We start from the raw sequence: 22,299 nt of genomic DNA, 5'->3' as shown, positions 1-22,299 counted from the left end.
TGGGAAAATCAGAAAAAATCGAGTCGGTCCTGCGGCTTAAGCATTAATCTCGGTGCCCACCTGATATCTGGTATATCTAGGTGTATCATCTATCTATCTATCAATAATAATAGCTTGAAATGCTAACTGAAATGAGTTAAATTAGTTCATTCATTGTCTAAGAGTCTAATTAGAGACACCTGTGCCGAAATTTCCAACTAATTGCAGTTAATTTATTGTCATGTGATGAATAGAGCCGAATTTAAAGCAAATATTATTCGGGCTAGGTTTTCTGTCTCTCTGTCACACTAGGGGGCCATCCAGGGGGACCCGCACGAGAGGGGAGGTGGAGCTCAGGCGGAATTGAATTAGTTGTGGTTCAGAGCGCCGTCGCAGAGAAATGAAAGCGAAAGTAGTCGCTAGTTGACCCACAGATGAAAATGGAACAGCAAAGAGAATACTGACAAGCAAAGAGAGAAGAGAGCAGCAAAAGAGAGGGTGGTGGCACGACCATGTGTTTGACTGCATTTGCATCTGTATCTGCAGCTGTATCTGCATCTGTATCTGCCTCAAAGAAATGCAATGCCCATGTAAATGGATCAAGAATTTGCAGCTACTGAAGCCCCGAAGTCAACGCACTTTAAAAATAATAATGAGCGGAATGTACCATACACAAATATGTGTGTATCTGTGTGTATAATCCTCTCAGTTACACTGGCCGGACTGCTGGCTAAAAAGAAAATAAAACAATTAATCGTAAAATGAAACAAACAACAAAATTGAACAAACAATTAAAGAATGCAAATATAAACCAAACAAAAATGTTCTGAAGAAACAAAACAAATACGATAGAAATGCCGGCTCCACACATGACGGACGGGCAACCGACCCCAGTAGAGGAGCGATAGAGATAGTCACAACTGAGAGCCAACTGAGAGAGAGACGCTAAAGGGAGAGTGCCCACAGCAAACAATTGCTGCACAGTGGGGCCAAATTATCAATTGCGGTAGGTGGAGTTGAATTGTAGAAACGTTAAACACAATTTTCTTTGGCTATTTTTCGTTTTTTCGCCATATGTAAGTAAATTACATAAAATTCAAATTTATGGCGAATACATGGCGAAATACATATGTATGATCCCCTTAAGATACACTCAGAGCCCGTAGGAAAGTTGGATTCCACACATTTCAGCCACTGTGCCAATTGAGTTTCCAACATTCTCTCAATTGTTTGCCCCACTGCGCTCTCTGGCGTAGCCACCCAAAAACCGCCCACAGAGACAAACACAGAGAGAGAGAGAGAGCGAATGAGAACAAGCAAGGCGACCTGGCAAGGTTGCAGCTTTTGGCGATACTGCCTCAGTTGCCACACGACAGGACGGCCAAACGGGCGATCCAAAACGAGATTCAAGAGAGGCCAAAGCCGCTTGCAGCTAAAACTAGATGTTCGACAAGTAAATGTATCTTTGAGATACAACGATATGAAAATTAATAATAATTAAAGCGCAGCGGCTCTCGCTCTCTCTGTGGGCTGTTTTTTTTTTTTGCACGAAAAGAACAGTAGCTGAAACGAGAAATAATACGCGAAATATTTCTCAAAAAATCTTTGGTATCTGTGTATCGGAGAAAAAAAAGAGGCCGCCCCGCCGCGCCATGCGGTTGTCGGCTGTCGACGCTCTGCTCTCGCCTCTCGGCCGCCAGTGGGCGAAAGACGCAACTGCTGCGACCTTGCAATGCCCTTGAATGACACTCTTATTGCGACCAAGTCGCCAATGTTGCCACTACAACGGGCGCTGCTGCCACGGCTGCCACTCAGCGCTGGCGCAAAATCATAATAAAATAAAAATAAATATAAAATAAAAATACACAAAAACGGATTCCAAACCAAAACAAAAAAAATAAATAAAAACTTAAGATAACCGTGAAAATCTACAAGATATTGTCCGATTTTCGTGTGCAGGCCGAGTGAATTTTTTTTGTAGATTGAGACCCTTCCTCTCAGAACCCTGAAACCAAAACACACACCGAGTCCTTATCAAAACCAAAGCCTTAACCCAAATCAAAAACTTTTGAATGGAACGCGAGTGAAAAGATATAGTAGAAAACTATCCGGTTTACTTTTTTTTTCAAATTGAAATAAACAATTTTTTTCTCTTAAAATAAATGAACTGCAGAAATAAATGAAATAAAACATATCTGAAGAAAATACAAAAATTCCATTCAAGGAAAGTGTTATCTAAGCAACTAACGCCCTCTGGCGGCCCCCAAACTCAAAAGTGAAGGTGTATATGTGTGTGTGTGAAAGTGAGTGAAAGTGAAAGTTCACGTTCAGACGCAATCCTTCGGTGACCTTTCGCCCCACATATTGGGTCACTTTCTTGGACGACTACATAACGACAAAAAGGCACGCAATACCTAAAAGGCCGACCGCCACATTTATAGTATGCTATATAGAGAATTGGTATATGTAGGCGATATTTATGCGACAGCTTTTGACAACTAATTCTTTTTTTTTATTGCTACGCCTGTGCGAGAGCGAGAAGAACTTTGGCAAAGGCCAAAAAAGGAACGCCTTGGAATTATATTAAAACTACAGGTTGGTAATCATTCCATCATATTTCCTACAATATATGTAAATACATAAGTAAGGTGGAAGCATAATTAAGTGCGTGTTCTAGATATATGTATGATAATGTCGTATATGCCAAACGATTGCGTGATAATTCTTGCTTGCTCTTTTTGCAATTACCATGTGCGTGTATCCATGAGATACATTTGACATTGATTGTGGCATCTAAAGTCATTGCGATGGAAGCTGAACCAAAACATGAATTAAGCCGGAGAGCGAGAGAGAGTCGGAACAATTGGGGACAAGTTCAGGGAGTTCAAGTTTCATCTACCAGACTATAAAAATTAAGTTGAATTATAGTCTTGCGTATTCTATAGATTGGAATATACAGTGGATAAACCGGTTTATTGTTCTTCAATTTTCCGAAAGAAGTTGAGAATCAATTAGTTTTCAATGCAGTTTCTATGCAGATTCCACACAGCTTCTTATTATGATCCTTTAATCAGACGAAAATGTAAAGTAATAAGGTGCAGCCCCACCAGCTTTCTCATATATTAACGCACTTTCCTAATATCATTTACGTTTTACTTTACGCACCCAAATGCTTACATAAGAAATCTGACTTTCTTGACGTACTTCCAGGACGTACTCTTCCTTAACCATCCCCAATCAAAGCAAAACAATCCAAAACAATGTCTCGTTATCACAATCTATGGAAAAAGCAATCGCAAACCCCACATCTTCAAACCCAAACAATAATCATAAAAGGAGGAAAGCGAAAGTATCTGCCCCCACCAGTAGTATCTGTGTGTCTGTAACTGTGTTTTCAGACACAGCGCAAGCGTTTTTCCTGTGGCTTTGTTTTTGTTGCTGCTGGTCACGGCTCTTGGCTTTGTTTGCTTTTGACATTTCGTTGGGTAGCAATGTCATACAAATATAAATAAAAAATAAAAAAAAAGCATACAAAAAACACGCGCCAGCCGAAAAGCAGAAAAAATGAGTGAGAACACCACCCCCACATCCACGGGACCGGGGCACACGCACTCACACAAGCGCAGAGTATCTGTTAGATACAACAGCAACAAATTACCGACAACAAATTAGCGCTTGGAACAAGGCTCGTGAAAGCCATTCCGTATACTCTGTATATGTATATATTGATTGTTATGGAGTTCCGATGCAAATCGATTCCCTTCCCCAAAACACAAACCCTAAACCAATCCCAAAACCAAAACAAGAGGCACGCAAGTGGAGTGCGGCGCCGCGCGTGTTACGTAGGTCCGTCTAAGTTTTGAGCTAATTTACCATAAAGAAATATATATTCTTAATTTCGGTTTATTTATAAATAAAAGGAAAAGCCAGTCAGACAGTCAGTCAGGCAGTCAGCTGTTGTGGTTTGTTGATGGAGGGAACACACGTATTCGAACACATATAGTACTATATGTATCTATCTTTAAAGCGTGGGCGGCACTTGCCGGTCTGGGCGTTTTTGACAGGAACTTATGCCTGATGATATATGCGACAGTGAATGACAGCGTATAAATGTTTTCTAATGAGCCCTGGTGCTCTATACAGTAGCACTATCTATCTGAAAGTATTTCGAAGTATTTGCACAAATTGCCTTATCTTCAAAGTCCAGAATCCCCCTCGAAGATCCGCTTATATGTACCTTTAAATTAACTTACCATATTTTTAGCTATACATTATTCCATTATTAGATTAACCTCAAACATTTTTAGCACCAATCTTATCTTATCGCCACTCGTTGAACAGATCAAAAAACGAATAAATGTCTTAATTAATTGATTGTTAGGACTTTAATGACTTCTAGTTGTGGTTGGATCTGTCTAAACCTGTTTGTCTAGTGGGGCAGTTCAACGATCCGCATAGTATCAGCTTCTTATCAGCTGCTGTCTCCTACTGTCACCTACTGTCACTCATCCGTCCAACTTTAAATGTTGAGGCCTGCAAAATCAGAACTGCAAACTACTCCGGCGCCTGTGTCCAAACAATCACAATTTGGCGCTGAACCCATAAACCTAATCGCAAGTTTAACCACCAACAAGCAACAACCAACAACCGACAACCGATAGGCTGATTAGATGCATATCGCATATCGGCCAACATGGCAACCCACAATCACAGCGGGCGCTCGTCCGAGGCAGAAACAGGCTTAGAGCTGAGAGCAATTAGACACGCTGATCAATAGTCCCCTTACCCATATTTATGGTATTAGTTATCTGTCGTGTATTTGGTTTATCTTTGGTTTATGTGCAAAGCTGGAGATATGACAGATAGCAATATGTTCGAGTACTTACCAATTTATTGCAATAATCCCAATCTGTTGAATGGCATAATCGAAATGGGAGTAGCCTGCAAATACTTTGGTTAAAGAATATTGGCTTGAAGAATTTAAAGAATCTACACATTTTTATTCTATATATTTTAATACATTAATTTCAAAGAGAGTTTGAATTCAATGCGAACATTCGAAATTCAATTGTATGATAAACCGTTTCGCTAAGTGTAACATCCCCCGTTCGGAAGGGTGATCCGAAGAGCAGTTAGCTAAGATTAATATTGAGACAGACATTCGAGGCTGGCGACGTCACTGATCACGAGCATCCGTCTATAGAAGCGACAGCCTGACGGCCGCTGCACAGCATCGACATCGCCAGCGCCATCGCCATCGGCATCGGCGGCGGCTGCAGTTACCTTTTGGGATGCACTGCGACGATTACACATACACCCTGAGATACAGATACAGATACAAATACAGATACTGATACAGATGCACATATACAGATGCAGATGCAGCCATGGATGGATGGAGGGAGGAGTGTTGGACTGCGGACTGAGGGCGCGATCAGTGTGAGGGCAGCAGCAGCAGACAGCAGACAACGTTGGCTGGTGTTTGGCTGCGATTTGCGATTCTGGTGCGCTTCGATTTCGATTCCGATTCGATCCGAACCGATCCTATATTGCCTTATCAATCAGGTTGAATTTTGCTGAATGCCAAAAACAAAACAAAACAGATCGTTTTTGTATTCAGTGCACGCCCGACACCGTGACGCTGCAGACGTGGTGCAGTTTCGAGTTCGAGTTTCGAGTCTGTGGATGTCCGATGTCCCAGATGCCATCTGCCCGACGCAGTAGTTGTTCCTTCGGTTCCTTCGGCGCCTTCTCAAGGAATTAATTTCCACAGACAGACCACTAAAAGTTTGGCTCTACCAGCGGTGGGCTACCAAGTGGATCGATTATATCACCAGATAGGTCTGGCCGCCGGGCGAGTGTAAGTGAGCCAGCGCACATCCAGGGAGAGTGCACTAGGGAGAGTATGAGTATCGGCTCGAAAAACCATTCCCGGTCCGGGTCAATTCCGATTGCTATAAATAAAATTGCAAATTTTGTTATCAGTTTTCATAATCGAAACGACGCCGCAGCACGATTAAAAGTGCTAGTGCTACAATTGCTACACCAACAGAACCCAGAGCCCAGAACTCATCGCCCACTCGCAAATATCATGTGTAGTTCAGGTGATAAGCCGGCGACCGGCAAATGCTAATAGTAGGCCTAGAAACATCTAATCGAACGGCTAATGGCGCATCTATATAACTTGTGAAAAGCTTCGGAGGAGCAGTGACTAACTAATTGACATGACAAATGCATCTGTGCGATCCCAGAGATAAGCTAAAGCCACTCTCTGTCTGTGTATCTGTGGCGCATCAAAGCGTGTCCGATCATCAGGTTGTAAATACATATTTTAGAAGATCTGCGAGAACCTCTGAAGGCTCTGAAGATATTCTATATCTATTTTCCGATTGATTGCCCATTACAGCGACTATGGTATTGAATTCAGCACTGGTAACGGATCACTGATCGAAGATCGTGTTTCATGTGTGGATGAATAAATGCATTCGAAAGTGCGCCATTGGAATTTGACTTGCTGATTTTGAAGATTGGAATGTAAATCTTTAAGATAATTGTTTATTACAATTGAAGAACTGCATCTTACACAGATTCGAAATTTCGCAAGCATCTTCGAGTGATATTTAAGATTTTGTTTTAGTTTCAGTTACTTTTGGGGTACTCTTCAAGGCAATGAATATTTGTATCCTAGGGGTGTAGCTTAGCTCCACTTTTGAAACGGTTTTGACAAATGCGCACTTCTTAAAACATACATAAGAAAAGAGCTTATTAAATTAGTAAATAAACGGAGAATGTAGGTATCTTTTATCTACAGAATTGACACCTCAACAGCACCTTGACTTCATTCCACAGCACAGACAGAGACGTGATGTGAACCAATCAAGAATAATGCAAAGTTATTTTTATTGCGTTAACCACTTGAAGTAATATCAATTCCACTACATTTCCACCAATTTAATTCAATTAAGCTGCTTTATGGCTCTGTCTCCCAATTCTACCCAGTGCGTGTGGGGCTACTTAAAAGAGGAGCGCAGTACAAGTATCTTTCGGTTACGGTCGAAACAAGCCAAAGATTCAATGATTCAAGCCAATGAAGAAAGTGGGCAAATGCCAAAAATAATACAACGGAAATGTTACTTTGGCCATAAAACAGAACTGAAAGACGACAAGACATATGTACGTACATATGTATGTTGTCGTAGATCTATTTATAGAAGTCTTTTCATTTTGTTTCTATTTTATTTATTTTGTTTGTTATGAATATATTTCATTTATGTTAGGCTTGCATTATCAATTATTATTTATATGAGTAATATTTTTTGGGAAAAAATAGAGAGAAAGCCTAAGGGTAATATAAATTTAAAAGTAAATTTACAAGACTTCGATGAACTCTCCTCAGCCATTTTTTCTCTGTGATTCGGTGATCTTCTGTTATTTACCAACTCATTATGTCAGGCTCCAATGAATCTTTAATTCATAAATTACTTATTCCCGAGTACATTTCTCTCTTAAATGTGTATATTTTTAATTTTGTAATCTGTTCTTCTTTTTTTGCGTTTCTTGGTCCAACGTCATCTGCACCCAAAACGCATTTAGCCTTTTGGCATACGGCCAAAAGCAATTTCAACCTATCTATAGGGAAAAGAGAGAGACGAGCAAAAAAATGAGTAAAGGTACTCATGCCGAAAAAGAAACTGCAATCTGTCCATCCCCAAGGGATGGCTGTGAATCATGAAATATGTTCGGCCATAAGGTGCCACATCAACTCATCTACAGAGGAATTTCTATATAATATCTGTATAAAATACTTATAAGCGGACAAGCAGGCAGTTGATTTCATTTTAAGGAAATTTCAAAGAGATCGGCATTTTGACCTCCTTAATCGATCGATTGTCCGACGATCTTTTATTTTTTCGTACAACTCTGTTCAGCTCATTTTTTTCGTTTTATTTATTCTTCTGCTTAATTAAATTTCCTATGCAGGCTGCCAAAAATAAAAAGTAAAATATTTAAAACCGAAAAACGAGACAAAAAATAGAAAAATAGAAAAGTAGAAAAGTTGAAAAATCGGGCGAAAAAGTAGACAGAGAATAAATGCCGCAAAAAAGTTCAAGGCCAATTGACTCTGTCTCCTCCTCGATTGGCGCATCTAATTTCGAATGGCACTCTGTCTGATGTCTTAATTGGGGGCGGTACTTCCTTCCCCTGTCGCTATCTCTGTCTGGGCATCTGCCTCTCGATCGATCCTTCTCTGTTAATGGGCGTGGCTTGGCTTTTCACCTGATCAAAGGTATAGCACGTGCAGCGAGCGTTTCCCGAAAATGAAAACAATAGCAAGCCCATTTGCCAAGAGCAAAACAGAGGGAACAAGAAATGTTAACAATTTGTTATGGTGTCACCTGCTTCAACTTGGGGATGTCATCAGGTCTGTCAGTGTTTTCATCACATGATTTATACTAAGAATCGACTCACGCAGGCATATCCTTGGCCTTTCACTAAGGACTAATATTCATATTTATATGTGAATATCGGGAGATACGATATTCTTCAATATACAATCTGCACATAAATTCCTTAAACGATCTATTAAAGTATTAATGACAACCCGCTAAATCAAATCATTTAAAAATAGAACGGAAAATATGCGCTGCAGTTAATAAAAAATGATATGGAAATCTATATATTTTGCCAGCTGTTTTCAAATCCAAAAACATTGAAGAAAGGAAAGAGAAAGTGACGAGTAAAATTTATTTGTTTACTTAAGCCAAAACAACAACAGAAATTGCTCAATATATAACTCACGTCATACATTTGGGTGATATTATATGTACGTATAATTGCAGATATTCCGGAGATCCGTTGCAATACTATATCCGACTCTGTGTGTGTGTGCGTGACGTGACGTAAATGAACGATCCCGGCGATATACCACTGACACACACAAGCACGCCGGACAGCAGGCCGCCCTGCAGCATTATCTCAATCATACCAACCATAGGGATGTCCTCATGCCGTGGCCGGGCCGAGGCATTCGCACGGAGTCTGTCCTCCAAGCTGCGCACCTTGGGATCACAGGTAAGACTAAGAAACTTTAAGGGTTATCCTTGTGTGGGTGCCAAGATATTAAACTCGCTATGGGTGGGGTTTATTGAACTGAACGGCATTTCTATCTAAGGACTTTGTTTATGTGTTTCTGTTTATGTGGAATTCTTGAAATACTCCTCCTTGCCGGACTCGTCCGGCTGCATGCCCTTGGTCCCTTTCTTCCAGTTGACAGGGCAGACCATACCGAACTCATCGCTGAACTGCAATGCCTGGACCAGACGCAGTGCCTCGTCCACACTGCGACCCACGCCATTGTCGTTGACCGTGATCTGGCGCACCAGACCATCGCGATCGATGATGAAGGTGGCCCGCAAGGCCAGGCCCGTCTTCTCATCCAGCACGCCATAGTCCTTGGCTATCTTCATGGACTTGTCGGACAGCAGGGGTATGTCCAGTTCCCCAAGGCCGCCCTTCTTGCGCGGCTGAGCTATCCAGGCGCAGTGCACAAAGTGGCTGTCCGTCGAGCAGGCCATCACCTCGCAGCCCACGTTGCGGAACTCCAAAGCCCGATCGCTGAACGCCTGCAACTCGGTGGGGCAGACATACGAAAAGTCTGCCGGATAGAATACCAGCAGCACATATCTGCCACGCAAGTCGCTCAGAGATAGATCCCGTAGACCTCCGGCTACGACCGCAGTCGTGTGAAATTCCGGAGCCATTTGTCTCAAACTTGGCATCGTCAGCATGGCGGTGTTGTGGGATTTATTACAAAATTATACGAGTTACGGTTTTACACTAGTACGACGACTAGCTCTACTGGAATACTGATATACTGATCAAAGACTCTGATTTATTTGGTGCGGCCTACTATGTTTTGGAGCATTTCCCAAATATTTAGAACTTTGCTAATCGAAGTCTCTCTCTTTTTTGCAGGCAAACGAGGAGGGCGCGGAAAATCCCGAGGACGAGCCCATCATAAATGGCACCAATACCAATACCTGGGTGAATGCCCATGACTCCGAACAGACTGTGACCGATCTGCAGCCGCTGCGCCACGAATCCGATTCGTTCTTCGACTTTGACTGTGAGCTGGAGTCGCCCGGGAGTCCGGTGGATGAGTGCGAGTACCTGCGTCTGATTGAAACCGCCTCGAATACGCCACACAACTCGACGGCCGAGTCGGGCTATGCGTGTGCCTCGGCCGCCAGCAGTCACAGCAGCAGCACCGCCGATGGACCCTACTTCGATGCCACATCAACATCCACATCGGCCGTCGGATCAGTGGCTCCGGATCAGATACTGGTCACGGTAAACGCACAGCCCCAGGCCCCGGAGCCCAGCAAGCATCCAGCCTCGGAGTTGACTGACTCTGTGAATGCATTGCCAATGAATGGGGGACACGAGCTGACGAACGGTCAGCAGCAGGTGGTGGAGCAGGAAAAACAGAAAGAGACAGCTGAGAAAACTCAACCACAGGAGCTGGTTGTGGAAGTGGTGGATCAGGAGGATGAGGATGAGACGCTCCTGCAGGCACAAATACTCAGCGAACTGCTGCAACAGAGTGACAGCTTCAAAGCCAGCGGCGGTATTGTGGCAGAGGCTCCCCCAGAAGAGCCCTCTGCCACTCTGACCAATGGCCACGTGGACGCAGAGGAGCAGCTCGAACTGAAAGCAAATGAAGAAGAAGACGTGAATAAGGCCACTCCCGACAGAATCTTGGATGAGAGGGTCTACGATGTCCCGACACCCGACAGAACCTTGGATACCTCCCCATCGTCGGATGGGGGCCTAGACGGTGCAACCGACGCCCATGCCTCCCCCGACAGCGGTGTCGATGAGACAGACAAATCGGTGACAGCAGACACCGGCAGCAATCTCACAGTGGATGTGGATCTGGCCCAGCTGGAGAAGGCCAAGCAGGATGCCGCCGAGGCGGTGGAAAAGAAGACGAGCCACAGCCAAGGCATCGACACCACAGACGATGAAGACGATTGCCGGCCCCAGAGGGTGAGGCGCTGCTCCTCCTTGAAGACGGGAAAGACGCCACCGGGCACGCCCGGACGCAAGAAGATCGTGCGATTCGCCGATGTGCTGGGCCTGGATCTGGCCGATGTGAAGACCTTCCTGGATGAGATACCCACAATACCCAAGTCGGCGTTCGAGGATCTGGAGATACTCGAATCGGAGCCGCCAATGCAGATGGGGCCCAAGTCGGACAAGCTGCTGATGCCGCTGTTCCAGCAGCCGGGCGGCCTGCCCACATTCCTCGATGCGGTCAGGGAGAAGCAGGTCTCTCTGGAGAATGCCGCCGTCTCGGACAACATCAACCAGACGATATCCGGATCGGTGCGCGTGCGCAATCTCGACTTCCACAAGTCAGTGCACATCCGCTACTCGCTGGACGGCTGGCGCAGCTACGCGGATCTACAGGCCAACTACGTGGAGAACTCCTGCGATGGATTCTCGGACAAGTTCACCTTCGTGCTGTTCGGCAATTCGCTCCATGTGGGCCAGCGGCTGGAGTTCGCTGTGCGCTTCCAGTGCAAGGGCCAACAGTTCTGGGACAGCAACTACGGGGCCAACTACTGCTTCCAATGTTTGCCAAGCTCGACGCATGCCACCATCGCATCGCCCCCGTCCGTGGTGACTGGCGCCGTGACCACGCATCACAGCACGAGCATGGTCGGCCTGCTAAGCCCCACGGCGGGCGATGCCTGGTGCAGCTCCTTCTACTAAGCGTTTGGCGCGGCTCGGCAGACAATCCGGAGCGGGCCCATCCCATGGCTGTGGGCTCCCGTGGAGGCAGTAGTATGCACCCCCACCTCGAACCTCGAACCCCCCCCCCCCCAAAGGCGCTACGCCAATTCCTGGAATATATATCCATATTCCTGGGCCTTGACGTGGCGTGTGCCAGATGATATATACATACATACAACCATAGTGACATACAACACTTCAGATGATCGGCCAGTTAGATCAGAGATCGAACAAATCCAGGTCCCCTGCCCCCCTTTGTGTGTAGAGCAGAAACAGAAATTGTTTATATTTTTATAGAGCGAAGGATGAATTGCAGGATAAGGAGAGGGCAAAGGAGCCAAGGGAGCTGGAAGAATGAGCCAGAATATAAACCAGAGTAGTGCGAAAAAGATGATAAAAAAGAAAGAGAAGGATAGATGAAGAGCCAGCAAAGTTCGAATGAATCCCAAAGATAGCTGTTAGTCGTATGTTATAAGAAGAGCAAGTGATAACAAACTAAAGAATATCTGATCAGTTTCTTCAATGTCTTCTTCTGTTTTCCGTTTTTCCGCTTTTCCGTTTCCCCCGAATCTTATTTTGGTTATTTTACTTTTCCCCAAGTGCTTGTTGAGTATGTGGAAAGGGTTTTGTGATCATCTTTTAGCCACAATTTCGATCAATTTCGACCCCATAGAACAGTTCCAATATAATTCTTGTAGCCCTCAGTATGGAGCACAGCATCGGAGCACAGAGACCAAAGTCGAAAGTTAACTATAACTGTAACCAACATCCATTATCTAGTCAAATCGAGTTTACTTTTGAGACTTCATGGCTAGAACCTGTTTAACGATCTTTCTCTTGTCAATCCATCCATCCCGATCATGGAACACTTTCCATTGAAGCGAACTTACTGAACAACAACGCCAACTTTTGTTTATCTTAAATGTTGAATTTCTTTTATTGCTTTTTGTTTTGACTATTTTTTTTTTTACTATTCTTTAATTTTAATTTAAACAATATTTCAATATTTTCTATGCAATATCTATCGTAATATTACATATATATACAAAATAAAATAAATATAAATTTTAGTTAATTTTCTTTCGTTGATTCTTTTCATTTTATTTTTGTTCCATCTGATGCAAAGCGAACTCTTCTTATCCACCAGATCCACAACAACAACCACTACTACTACTATATATATATATATAGCCTACGAGTATATCAGGGATTAAGCGTATATATCTACGTATAACAATTAAATGCAAAAACACAGCTACCTCAAAGTTTTCTTAATGAAAGTCCCCAACAAAGAGAATAGTAGTTTAACAAAATATATTACTAAACAAAATATTATTAAATATGTTTATTGCATAGCAAAAATGTAAGAGAAAATACCAAAAACAAAAAACCAAAACAAATGCAAATGCAAATGCAAATAAAAACGAACTTTAAAAGTTACAACTATTTACAGACACATGTATGTTACAAGAGCAACAAAAAAAAAACTCGAAGAAATATTACAGCAAGTCCCCTCCCTCCCCTCGTAACTAAAAGTTTTAGACTGAAGCGTGAGTATTTCAAGAAATTGCTATGAGATCCCTGCCCCAATACCGAGAAATATGTTAAAGTTTTTGTGGGCGGGGCCATGGACGGTTCCATTTCACACATAACAAAAGGAATAATAAAGAATTCATACTACAACAACCAGAAATATAATGAGAATAAAGCTTTTCTTTGGACTGGCTGGAGTAAATATATGTGTCTTTTTCTGTGAAAGGCTGCTCAAAATTTAGGGTTTATTTTTGGGAAATAAAAAGGTATGCAACATACATGCGTATTTCAGCAAGTAAGTAAAAGTTTTTATATATTCAATTGATGGTTTCCAACTCTTGGATATACATTTTTTAGCGTGAGTTTTATTGAGGGATTCACAGTATTTAGTTTTGTTCACGAATTCACTTTTCATCGTTCCATCGCAACGACCAGCGCGGGGTTGGGCCTGTGAAAGTTCTTTCAGCGCACCCGAAAGAGAACAGAACTCATTCATTGATTATTATGCAAATCGTATACACATTTTATAAATAGTTGGCTTGGTTTATTAAACAAGAGGCATTTGCATAGAATACTCGTATATGAAAGACAATAATCGTTCGCCAAAGTTTATAAATCTCGAATGAGCTATTCCAACGGTAGTTTGAATGATTCTCTACCATCGCTTGCCATTCTCTTGAATTTTGTCGCGATATAAAAAGAGCTGATGATCATCTGATTTTGGTTAGTTGGCAGAATGAAGTCGCGTTTAGTAGCTAGCTTTTCGAGTTTCTGGATTACTTTCGGCCTGGGAGTGCTGCTGGCAGGAGCTGAAACCTTCGGGCCGCGCCACATCACGCTGATGACTGGCAGTCCCGCTCCGGCTCCGGCTCCGGCCCCGCATCCATCACCACCGCATGAAGTGATCATATCCGAGGACTACGATCATCACGACCACCACCACCATCATCCGCCGTACCCGCCGCCTGGCTATCCCTATCCCCCTCCGCCGCAGCATTGTCAGTGCCCCCCTGGACCGCCAGGTCCACCAGGGCCTGTGGGAGCGCCAGGCGTTAAAGGATATCCAGGGATGAAGGGTCCCAAGGGTGATCAAGGGCAGAAGGGACCACCAGGCGAGAAGGGTTACCCGGGCTTTCCAGGTCTCCCCGGTCCTCCAGGTCCTTCAGGTCCTCCCGGTTTCCCAGGCTCGCATTCATATCGGGACAACTACCCACCACCAGCACCACCGCCTTCCCATGGACATCACGGGGATCACGGGCACTATGGGCACCATGGAGACTATGGACACCATCGCTACTTCTCGAATGAACAGTCCTATGACGAAGACGAAGACGACTACGAGGGCCACGAGCGTACCTTTGGTGAAGTAGAAGAGGAGTCGATTGGCCACCAACCAATCCTCTTGGCATTCAGTCATGTGGGTAATCCATTTGCCACAAATTCAAACAGAAAACAGATTTAAAATAAAGTTTTCACTTGGTGACAAAGGGGAGAGAACTTTAAAATAATTATGGCGAGAACTCTGCAACGGAAAGATGGAAATAAAACAACAAAAAATATATATATTTCGCTTTTGATTCGTAACTGGTTGAAGCCTTGAAATCCTTGGGCGAGTTGAAACCTGACCAATATTGAAGTTAAAGGTTTCCAATACTAAAGAGACGAGAACTTAAGCAATAACTTCTTAACTATTAGCAAACATCATCGTCAATGGTGGGTTCTTCGTCTCCATCATCTTCATCGTCCTCCTGGTCCAAGACTGTTTGCGAGGCACTAATCTCCACGAAGTCATCCTCCATGTTATCCACAAAACTGGACACCCTACAAGTACAAAGCAAACAATCAAATACAGAGCAAAGTTTTTTCGTTGTCTTCCTTCACTTTTCAAAGTCGCATTGCGGCAGGAGGCCTTCGTCCTTGGCGGGAATGAATCTCATCAGAGTGCAGAGTCGAAGCAGGCCGAGGAGCAGCAGGAACATGCCAGCCACATAGCTGAGCCACAGATTATGGGGATAGAGTATCAGGCAGATGCCAATAATCGCATAGATGGGAGTGGGGTGCCAGCCGCCGCAGAAGGCGGACGACACCCGCCAGCAGCCCAAGCAACTGTAGGACCCTCTCGAGCCCCTCTGATAGTTATCCCTGGATCCAATTAAATTCGAAATCATAAGTACATATATATAGTTAATATATATAGGGAGCACTCACTCGGAGCACTGGAGCTGCAGGAATAGGGTAAACAGCCACTTGATCTCGATGAACATTACCAGCAGGGCTGAAAAACTGACCAGAAATTAACGGACTTCTCGGTGGGACTATGGTCCCTTAACATGGCTTACAGTATATAGAGTCCCGCCTGGAAGCCATGCATATAGACATCGACGCCCACACCGCAGATAACTGGAATGAAAAATGGCCTAAGAATGTTGTTTTAAGAAGGAGGAGGGTTTCTGTTTGGATATCCTGTATCCTTGAATGGGGGCCTATAAAATAATGTGATTGTGTCTAGGCAAATATATTTATAAGCATATTTATTGAGTTGGGGCCTTTTTGTCCACTAAGCCAGGGCCATAAAATGTAATAAGAAACCACTGAGCAAAGCGCGAGGGGTTTGACGAGTTTTTGTGAGTAGGAGATACACATTGGACTCATCTTTCTCCAAACTGCTCAAGCAGCCCCCTTAAATATTCATATTCTGACCACATTATGTGTCCCCCCCCATCCCGTTGCCGTTTGTCTCTTCCGTCGACCACTTTCAATGTGTAAGATATGGCCAACAAAAGCACCCATCCCATCGCATCCCATCCCATCGCAGTTCAGTCTCCAAGCCACACAAAAACTCAATCTAATTAAGTTGTTTTTATTATGCCAAGCCGCGAAAAACAAATCAGATTAAACCAGTTAGAGAGATACATTCATTCCTCCCATATTTCAGTGGAGACTCTGAACCAAACCGAGCCGAACCGAAACCAATTACATTAAATGCTGTGAACAGAATAAAACCGGGGGCCGAAAATCGAAAAAAAACATGCAAAAAATTATCTGGATAATTGAAGGAGATGGTGGGGGAAATAGATTCTGGTGGCATCCGCTTAGGACGAGAGGGAACATGGCGAAATGGCTGGCGCCAAAAGGCGCCAACAACAAGGCTCATTGTCGAGCGTATGGAAAAGTTGCTGGGGAGAAATCGAGCAGGGAAAATGAAGCTGCTTTTGGCACAGGATGCACGAACTGTGAGCTGCAAGCTGCATGCTGCATAAAGGCCAATGCCTTGTTAATGGCTCTGACACAGGATTTCCCCTCGAAGACCCCCCTTTCTCAGCCATGCTTCGGGGTTTATGAACTATCAAGTTTTCCACTTTTTTATTCTGCTGTATTTTTCCATTCATAATAGAGAGGGACCCCACAACAATTTTTAAGGAAATTAGTTTGAACTTGACCCAAAAGTTTTTGTTATGCTGCAGCCAGCCATTTATCATACGAGCATGCTGAAAAGGGGGTGTGGAAGTGGCCACATTTTCCATTATTTTAAACACATTAAGGGCCATTTGGAGACTGGCTGCTGGTCCACTGACTGGTCCCACTGACTGGCCATGATAAGCGGTTAAGTCAAGTTTGATAGCTGCAGCAGATGGCCAAAAAGGTACAGCAAAAATGTTTGAAAGCCGAAAGGAGTTCCTTTGTTAGATATTCAGATAAATGATGGAAAGATGGGTCATCACAAATAAGATCTATGGAAACCATGATGATTTAATAAACTGATTTAGCTTCATAAAGTGCCAAAAAAGAGCAGATGTAAACCTGTTTAGAAGCACTGATATGAGTCATAAACTCAGTACAAAACAAGTAAAGCACAATCAATCTATAGAAATTCCCTCGAAAAGAACTTTGTAAAAAAAAATTCTGCAAAGAATATTCTTTTTATTATATTCTCAGAATTTCCATTGAATGCACACACTCCCTCCAACCTACCCTCCGGCTATATATTTCCCACAATTCGTCAGGAATAAACATTCCAAAAGCGACATAACAGCAGCATGCAACATGCATTTATTCATGCACATACATCATGCCAGGCCTTGCCCATGCCATGCCGCCTCTCTCTATGATTGGCATTATCTTGGGCATGGGGGCTGAGCAGGGTCTAGGTAGTGAGGTCCACCTGGGCCACATTTATATTATTTCTCGTGAATTTACAGAAACTTGTGCTTACCGAATGAAGTCAGCAGACCAAAAACCCTTATCACAGGACGCAAACACTCGCAAGGCTCTGGGGGCTGGCGACGACGATGATGACGGTGTCCACGGCGATGTAGCTGCTGCTGTTGCTGTTGCAATTGTATCTGGCTCATGGCTTAGTGTTCACAGTTTTCTATTAGATTTCCTGTTCAATTGCTTGGCTATTTTCACTTGGACACTGGTGTAGCCGGAATAGAGCTAATATAACAATCATAGAGACGGTATCCACATCAAAAAAATCCAGTTCGTGCCTGGCATACAAAGTACATATAGATCTAAGGGAGAATTCTAACGACCAGCATTTCTTTGGCAGCTCGTTAAGGTTTTAAATTTCAACATTTAACCTGCGGCATACGCTGCGTATGCGTAATGTTAGGTCCCAGTGACACTTTTGCTTCCATTCTCCTGTCTCTCTCTCGTTTTGAGCATTTAATCACTATGTGTGTGTGTGTGTGTGTGGCAACTAATGTCCGCAAATTACCGTTACCATTCGCACTTTACCCCCGCACGTCACACAGTTCACTTCTGTATTTTTTTGGGTTCTTTTTTTGAGTTTTTGGGGGCCACTTGACTTTATGGTCGTGTGCCTCTAAACAACGAACGTCCGCACGCTCCTGGCAGCGACAACAGAATGAATGGAGCAACCATGGGGCAATCGTCGTAGTCGTCGCTGTCGTTGCCGGAGTTGTCGGAGTCGCCGCTGCGGCTGGTCCTGCCCCGACTTTGTAGCCAAAGCCAGCCAATGGGGCAGGCGCTTCAATTGAAATATTCGAGTTGATTTGTTCTGAAAGGACACTCGGTGTTTATTCCTCTTTTTTTGTAACGTTTTCTGCTGTGAGTTCGAATGAATTTGCTTCCTTTTTTTGGGTAGAGATTTATAGAAAACGTCACATATTTTGGAGGCTTTTCTTCTGCGTTTCCCCAAAAAAACTAGACTTTTTGAAAAGATTTATTTAGCAGAAGCATTTATTTCAACGTATTAAATTTACAGTTTAGATTAAATATAAATATTTTATATGAATATATAGTGCATTAGCAGAAGCGCATTTGCCCTGTCGTCGTTATCCTGCCGCTTTCTCCTTCTCTGCTTTCTAGCTTGATTTTATTTGTCACGTTGTCCTGTGTGTGTTTCTCCTGCTGATGTGTGTGTGTGTGTTTCTCTCTATGTGTTTGTGCTTTCATCGTGTGCTGGTACTCTCCTCCTCCCCCACCATGAGCCCAGGTTGGCTACGTTTCAGTAATTTTCATAACTGGCTGCAAGAGGAGCGCAGAGGAAGCGGAGGCACCGAGAAGACGGCTCTAAAGACGGCCAGGAGAGCTGCTGAGCAATTGCCAAGTGCCGGGCGAGTACCCCAGAGTGTGGACAAAAACATTTTCGGCAGTAGGTCCCCCACCATCTCCCCCCATACATTAACCCTGGAATGGAGACGGGGAGCTGGTGCTGGAGGAGATGTAAATATTATTATTCTTTTTTTAGCGCCCTGCTGCTCCGTGTCGCCCTTTCTATTTTGTTGTGCATTCGGCGAGGTGCCCCTTCCCGTATCAAGCGACTTGTTTGCATTATGCGGCGTTAATGACATCCAAAGACACAGAGAGCGAAGCCGCCTCCAGAGTGCGCGAGAAAGCCCTCTCCAGTGCCTTTTTCCATCTACAACATAATTCACAGCAGACCGAGAGGGAGTGCTAATGATGCCACCAGTCCCTCCACGATTTACTTGGCGAACTCCTTGCGTCGCTTCATTATCTTCGCAATGCCAGCCACCATGGCCACCTCTGGCAGCGCCAGCTTTGAATCCTCCTGGAAGTCGCAGCGCCTTGTCAAATGCAACCAGGTTCGTTCTGGATTCAGGGACAGAGGCATTTGCAGCCAACTTACGTAGTCGATCTTCAGGGACCCCGTCAGCAGCTGATCAAACGGTGTGTTTCCAATGAAAAACATGGACTTGAGCACTGAGGTCTGGGCCTCCTTGATATTCTGCCCCTGGACACCTTGAAAGGGACTAGGATCGTTGTCGCCCGTTCCCAGTTGTTCCAGCAACCAATCCCTGTTGAATTTCAGATAATTGTAGACCACTTTGAGGGCCTGCTTGCCTATATTCGTGGTCAGTACATCGCTAACCAGAACCTCTGCTATATAGTCGGCGATGCCCACATCCAGTTCCATAGCATAGTTGTTGGGTGGACTATGACTCAGGCGATCCGATTCGGCATTGGTTAGGTCGTCCATTTTGACGGTGCTCACGGCACTCATGCCGCCGGCGCCACGATTGCTGCCGCCGGGTGTGCCACCAAAGTCCGTGTCCAGATTGATGCTCTCCTTGGCCTGCTTGAGGAACAGCTCTATTTGATCTGTGTGCTTGTCGTCCTCGTCTATGGAGCAAATGGCCTCCGATATCGAATAGCAAATGGAGGTCTTGACTTCATTCTTGGCTGATGGCATAAGATGTTAATTTTAAGGTGGTTTGAAGTCCCTCCTCTACTCACCCTGTTCGTGGACCTCTGCTGTCTTGATCAGCTCCGTGTAGAGAGCAGCAAAGACCACCTGCAGCAGCACCGAATCCCCCAAAGGTCGCGTCGAAACCGGTATGATGTCCTGCAACAGTGAGGTAATCTTGTACAGACCCTCTGGTATACAATCCCAGATCTCGGAGACACAAGTCAGAGCCAGGGACATGGCCTGGTACATGCTCGCCCCATTCTCGACGGCATTGATGAGCATCTCCACTACGCAGTCGAGCACGGGATATACAAAATGCATGATGGCCTCCAGCCAGGGAGTGCGCTTCTGGTTCCACACCTGGCGCTTGTCCAGGCAGTCGCTCCAGCCCGCAATGGCATGTTCCTCGAGGGTCTTGATCAGACAGGACTTGATGTCCACCGCCTTGCCAACGGCCACGACTAAGTAGGTTAGGGAGAGGACAATCTGATAGTTGGCTTGTCCCACGGGATCTGAAATTATATGTGTATCCGTATTCCAGGAATCAATTGAGTTTCATTCAATTACTCACCTATATCGTCTGCTATGGACTCGGTGACATTGAAGCACTCCCCGCGGCACAGAAACGCCTCGCACTTTGGTGGTGCCCCCTCGGCACTGGTGAAGGAATGTTTGGCCACATTCTTAAAGTTCTCGGAGGACGGTAAATGCTGCATCAGATGTCGTATTATGATGCCAGTGAGGAAGGCGTCTCTCATCAGCAGAATCTTAAGCAGAAAGGACCAATCTGCCTCAGGAAAGGCAAGTAGAACTCTCAGGTCCAAAGAAATGGCGGTGTTGGTTGTGAGATCAGCAAATTCCGTGACCCATTGACAGGATTGCTCCTTGGGAAAGTATCGCGGTAAGGCAAATATAATCCATGCACTGGGCAGGCCATGGCGAGAGCTAAACATCTCCATGTTGTCGAGACCCTTGCGAAAGACCTGCAAACAGAGGCAATTCAGAGTCTCTTTTCATAGGCATAGAGTTCTCAATTCACCTTGGAGAGCACACCCAAGGGAGCACCGCGCAGCAAGAGACAGTAGAAGAGTTCCCGACACTTGGCGTGGATGTCCCTCAGGATAACGCTCTGGTTGCTCAACTGCAGACCCACATATGCCTCGCCACTCTCGCAGATGTGTGGCAGCAGCTCGGCAATGCACAGCAGCATATTGCAAATGTCCGTCAAGTGCAGCTGCGATCGAGCCACACTGGTCACGATCTGGGTATAGCGGACAGTCAGCACACTGAGCGTCTCGTTCAGCATTCCGGCAAAGATCTTCTGGGCCATTTTCGGCGGCACCGAGTTCCACAGATCTGTCTTGGAGCCACGCATATAGTGCCACCACATCTGTACAGTGTAGGAGCCTCGCTCCGACTCAAAGAAAGGTTGCGTATCCTCCCAATGCAGACAGTCGGCGTCTTGCATGATGTACAGCAACAGAAGGCGACAGTGCAGATCGAGGAGACGCTCTGCCAATGCCTCCGCCATCTGGGCATATTGCTTGAAACTCAGCTTGAGGGCTCCGCCCTTCTCATCGCCCTTGGGCGGAACGATCGTGGTGGTGGCCGCCTGCATGTAGACACTCAGGGAGTTCTTCACCAGCGCAGCGGCTCCAATAGTGGCCGTCAGCACAGAGAGATCAGCATGATCCAGAGACTCCTGCGATAGGCGATGGACGTGCTCTAGAAGTAGGTCTGCCGATCGGCAAACGAGTTGAACGAACTTGTCCGGATCAGAGGCCTTGACAGTGGCACTGGTCTGCAGAGGAAACCAAAGGTACTGGAGATATACATACATTTATTACCAATCGAATCTTACAAAATCTCCTTCATTCAGTTCCTTTTCGGTGTGCAGAAGTCCCGAGTGTTTCCGGTATGAGGCAAAGTACTCATCCTCCCACCTTTAACAGTTTATGTAAACCTTTATGATTTAACGTAGAGCAATACTATTTCAATTAAACCCACCAACGTATCAATTTGATCGCCGCAAAGGAAGCATACCGTGGAAAATCCAATTTCCCACCCACAACGCCCGAACAAATGGGCTCCTGCAGCACACGCTGATGTGTCTGTGTTTTTGGAATGTTGTAAGGGATAGTTTATAAAAAGAATGCCAGTGGGTAAAATGGGTACCTGATAAAACTCTAGATCTCGTTGCAGCAGTATTGGCACTCGATCCATTAAATTTCCCTCTTCAAGAACTTCCATTTTGTTTTCTTAGGTATTCCTTTACTTCTGATGTCAATGAAAAAAGTATTCAAGCAGCAAAA

General features: G+C 44.7%; 5 protein-coding genes across 6 annotated transcripts; 2 read left to right on the top strand and 3 right to left on the bottom strand.

The window, feature by feature from the left end:
- The first annotated feature begins 1,846 nt into the window (after nucleotides 1-1,846).
- LOC6602388 (glycogen-binding subunit 76A) lies at nucleotides 1,847-12,853 on the top strand. 2 transcript variants are annotated; one of them, XM_026992640.1, is made up of 3 exons: nucleotides 1,847-2,574; nucleotides 8,820-9,051; nucleotides 9,955-12,853. In XM_026992640.1, exons 2-3 carry the CDS (start codon nucleotides 8,884-8,886, stop codon nucleotides 11,755-11,757), a joined length of 1,971 nt encoding a protein of 656 aa, XP_026848441.1. In that variant the 5' UTR covers nucleotides 1,847-2,574; nucleotides 8,820-8,883; the 3' UTR covers nucleotides 11,758-12,853. The 2 variants fall into 2 exon arrangements, with proteins under 2 accessions (XP_026848441.1, XP_002027392.2); XM_002027356.2 differs by lacking the exon at nucleotides 1,847-2,574 and adding an exon at nucleotides 5,538-5,839.
- On the bottom strand, nucleotides 9,081-9,839 carry LOC6602362 (peroxiredoxin 1). The gene has a single exon (XM_002027357.2). It carries the CDS (start codon nucleotides 9,765-9,767, stop codon nucleotides 9,174-9,176), a length of 594 nt encoding a protein of 197 aa, XP_002027393.2. The 5' UTR covers nucleotides 9,768-9,839; the 3' UTR covers nucleotides 9,081-9,173.
- A 1,194-nt stretch (nucleotides 12,854-14,047) lies between the features above and the next one.
- Nucleotides 14,048-14,773, top strand: LOC6602387 (collagen alpha-3(IX) chain). The gene has a single exon (XM_002027355.1). It carries the CDS (start codon nucleotides 14,048-14,050, stop codon nucleotides 14,771-14,773), a length of 726 nt encoding a protein of 241 aa, XP_002027391.1.
- A 229-nt stretch (nucleotides 14,774-15,002) lies between these two features.
- On the bottom strand, nucleotides 15,003-17,663 carry LOC6602386. The gene is made up of 5 exons (XM_002027354.1): nucleotides 17,525-17,663; nucleotides 15,651-15,711; nucleotides 15,520-15,594; nucleotides 15,193-15,453; nucleotides 15,003-15,132 (listed from the first exon to the last, which is right to left on the bottom strand). Exons 1-5 carry the CDS (start codon nucleotides 17,661-17,663, stop codon nucleotides 15,003-15,005), a joined length of 666 nt encoding a protein of 221 aa, XP_002027390.1.
- Nucleotides 17,664-19,261: 1,598 nt separating this feature from the next.
- On the bottom strand, nucleotides 19,262-22,237 carry LOC6602385. Its single transcript, XM_002027353.1, has 7 exons — nucleotides 22,163-22,237; nucleotides 21,995-22,098; nucleotides 21,849-21,930; nucleotides 21,027-21,788; nucleotides 20,559-20,970; nucleotides 20,035-20,499; nucleotides 19,262-19,980 (listed from the first exon to the last, which is right to left on the bottom strand). The coding sequence occupies exons 1-7, from the start codon at nucleotides 22,235-22,237 to the stop codon at nucleotides 19,262-19,264; spliced, it is 2,619 nt and encodes an 872-aa protein (XP_002027389.1).
- Between the last annotated feature and the right edge of the window lie 62 nt (nucleotides 22,238-22,299).

This window comes from Drosophila persimilis, unplaced genomic scaffold (assembly GCF_003286085.1).
Source record: "Drosophila persimilis strain 14011-0111.01,24,50 unplaced genomic scaffold, DperRS2 tig00000780-arrow-arrow-pilon, whole genome shotgun sequence".
Lineage (NCBI taxonomy): Eukaryota > Metazoa > Arthropoda > Insecta > Diptera > Drosophilidae > Drosophila > Drosophila persimilis.
Note: the sequence above shows the minus strand (reverse complement) of the source record. Positions and strands in the feature narration are given on the sequence as shown.

Bases quoted from the DNA above. Each gene is read 5' to 3' on its own strand.
- LOC6602388 (XM_026992640.1), top strand. From the start codon at position 8,884: ATGAACGATCCCGGCGATATACCACTGACACACACAAGCACGCCGGAC. The intron at 9,052-9,954 runs GTAAGACTAAGA...TCTTTTTTGCAG, and splicing joins TGCGCACCTTGGGATCACAG to GCAAACGAGGAGGGCGCGGA.
- LOC6602362 (XM_002027357.2), bottom strand. From the start codon at position 9,767: ATGCTGACGATGCCAAGTTTGAGACAAATGGCTCCGGAATTTCACACG.
- LOC6602387 (XM_002027355.1), top strand. From the start codon at position 14,048: ATGAAGTCGCGTTTAGTAGCTAGCTTTTCGAGTTTCTGGATTACTTTC.
- LOC6602386 (XM_002027354.1), bottom strand. From the start codon at position 17,663: ATGAGCCAGATACAATTGCAACAGCAACAGCAGCAGCTACATCGCCGT. The intron at 15,595-15,650 runs GTAAGCCATGTT...ATTTCTGGTCAG, and splicing joins CAGGCGGGACTCTATATACT to TTTTTCAGCCCTGCTGGTAA. The intron at 15,133-15,192 runs GTGAAGGAAGAC...TTGTACTTGTAG, and splicing joins CCGCAATGCGACTTTGAAAA to GGTGTCCAGTTTTGTGGATA.
- LOC6602385 (XM_002027353.1), bottom strand. From the start codon at position 22,237: ATGGAAGTTCTTGAAGAGGGAAATTTAATGGATCGAGTGCCAATACTG. The intron at 21,931-21,994 runs GTGGGTTTAATT...AAACTGTTAAAG, and splicing joins GCGATCAAATTGATACGTTG to GTGGGAGGATGAGTACTTTG. The intron at 20,971-21,026 runs GTGAATTGAGAA...CTCTGTTTGCAG, and splicing joins CCTTGGGTGTGCTCTCCAAG to GTCTTTCGCAAGGGTCTCGA.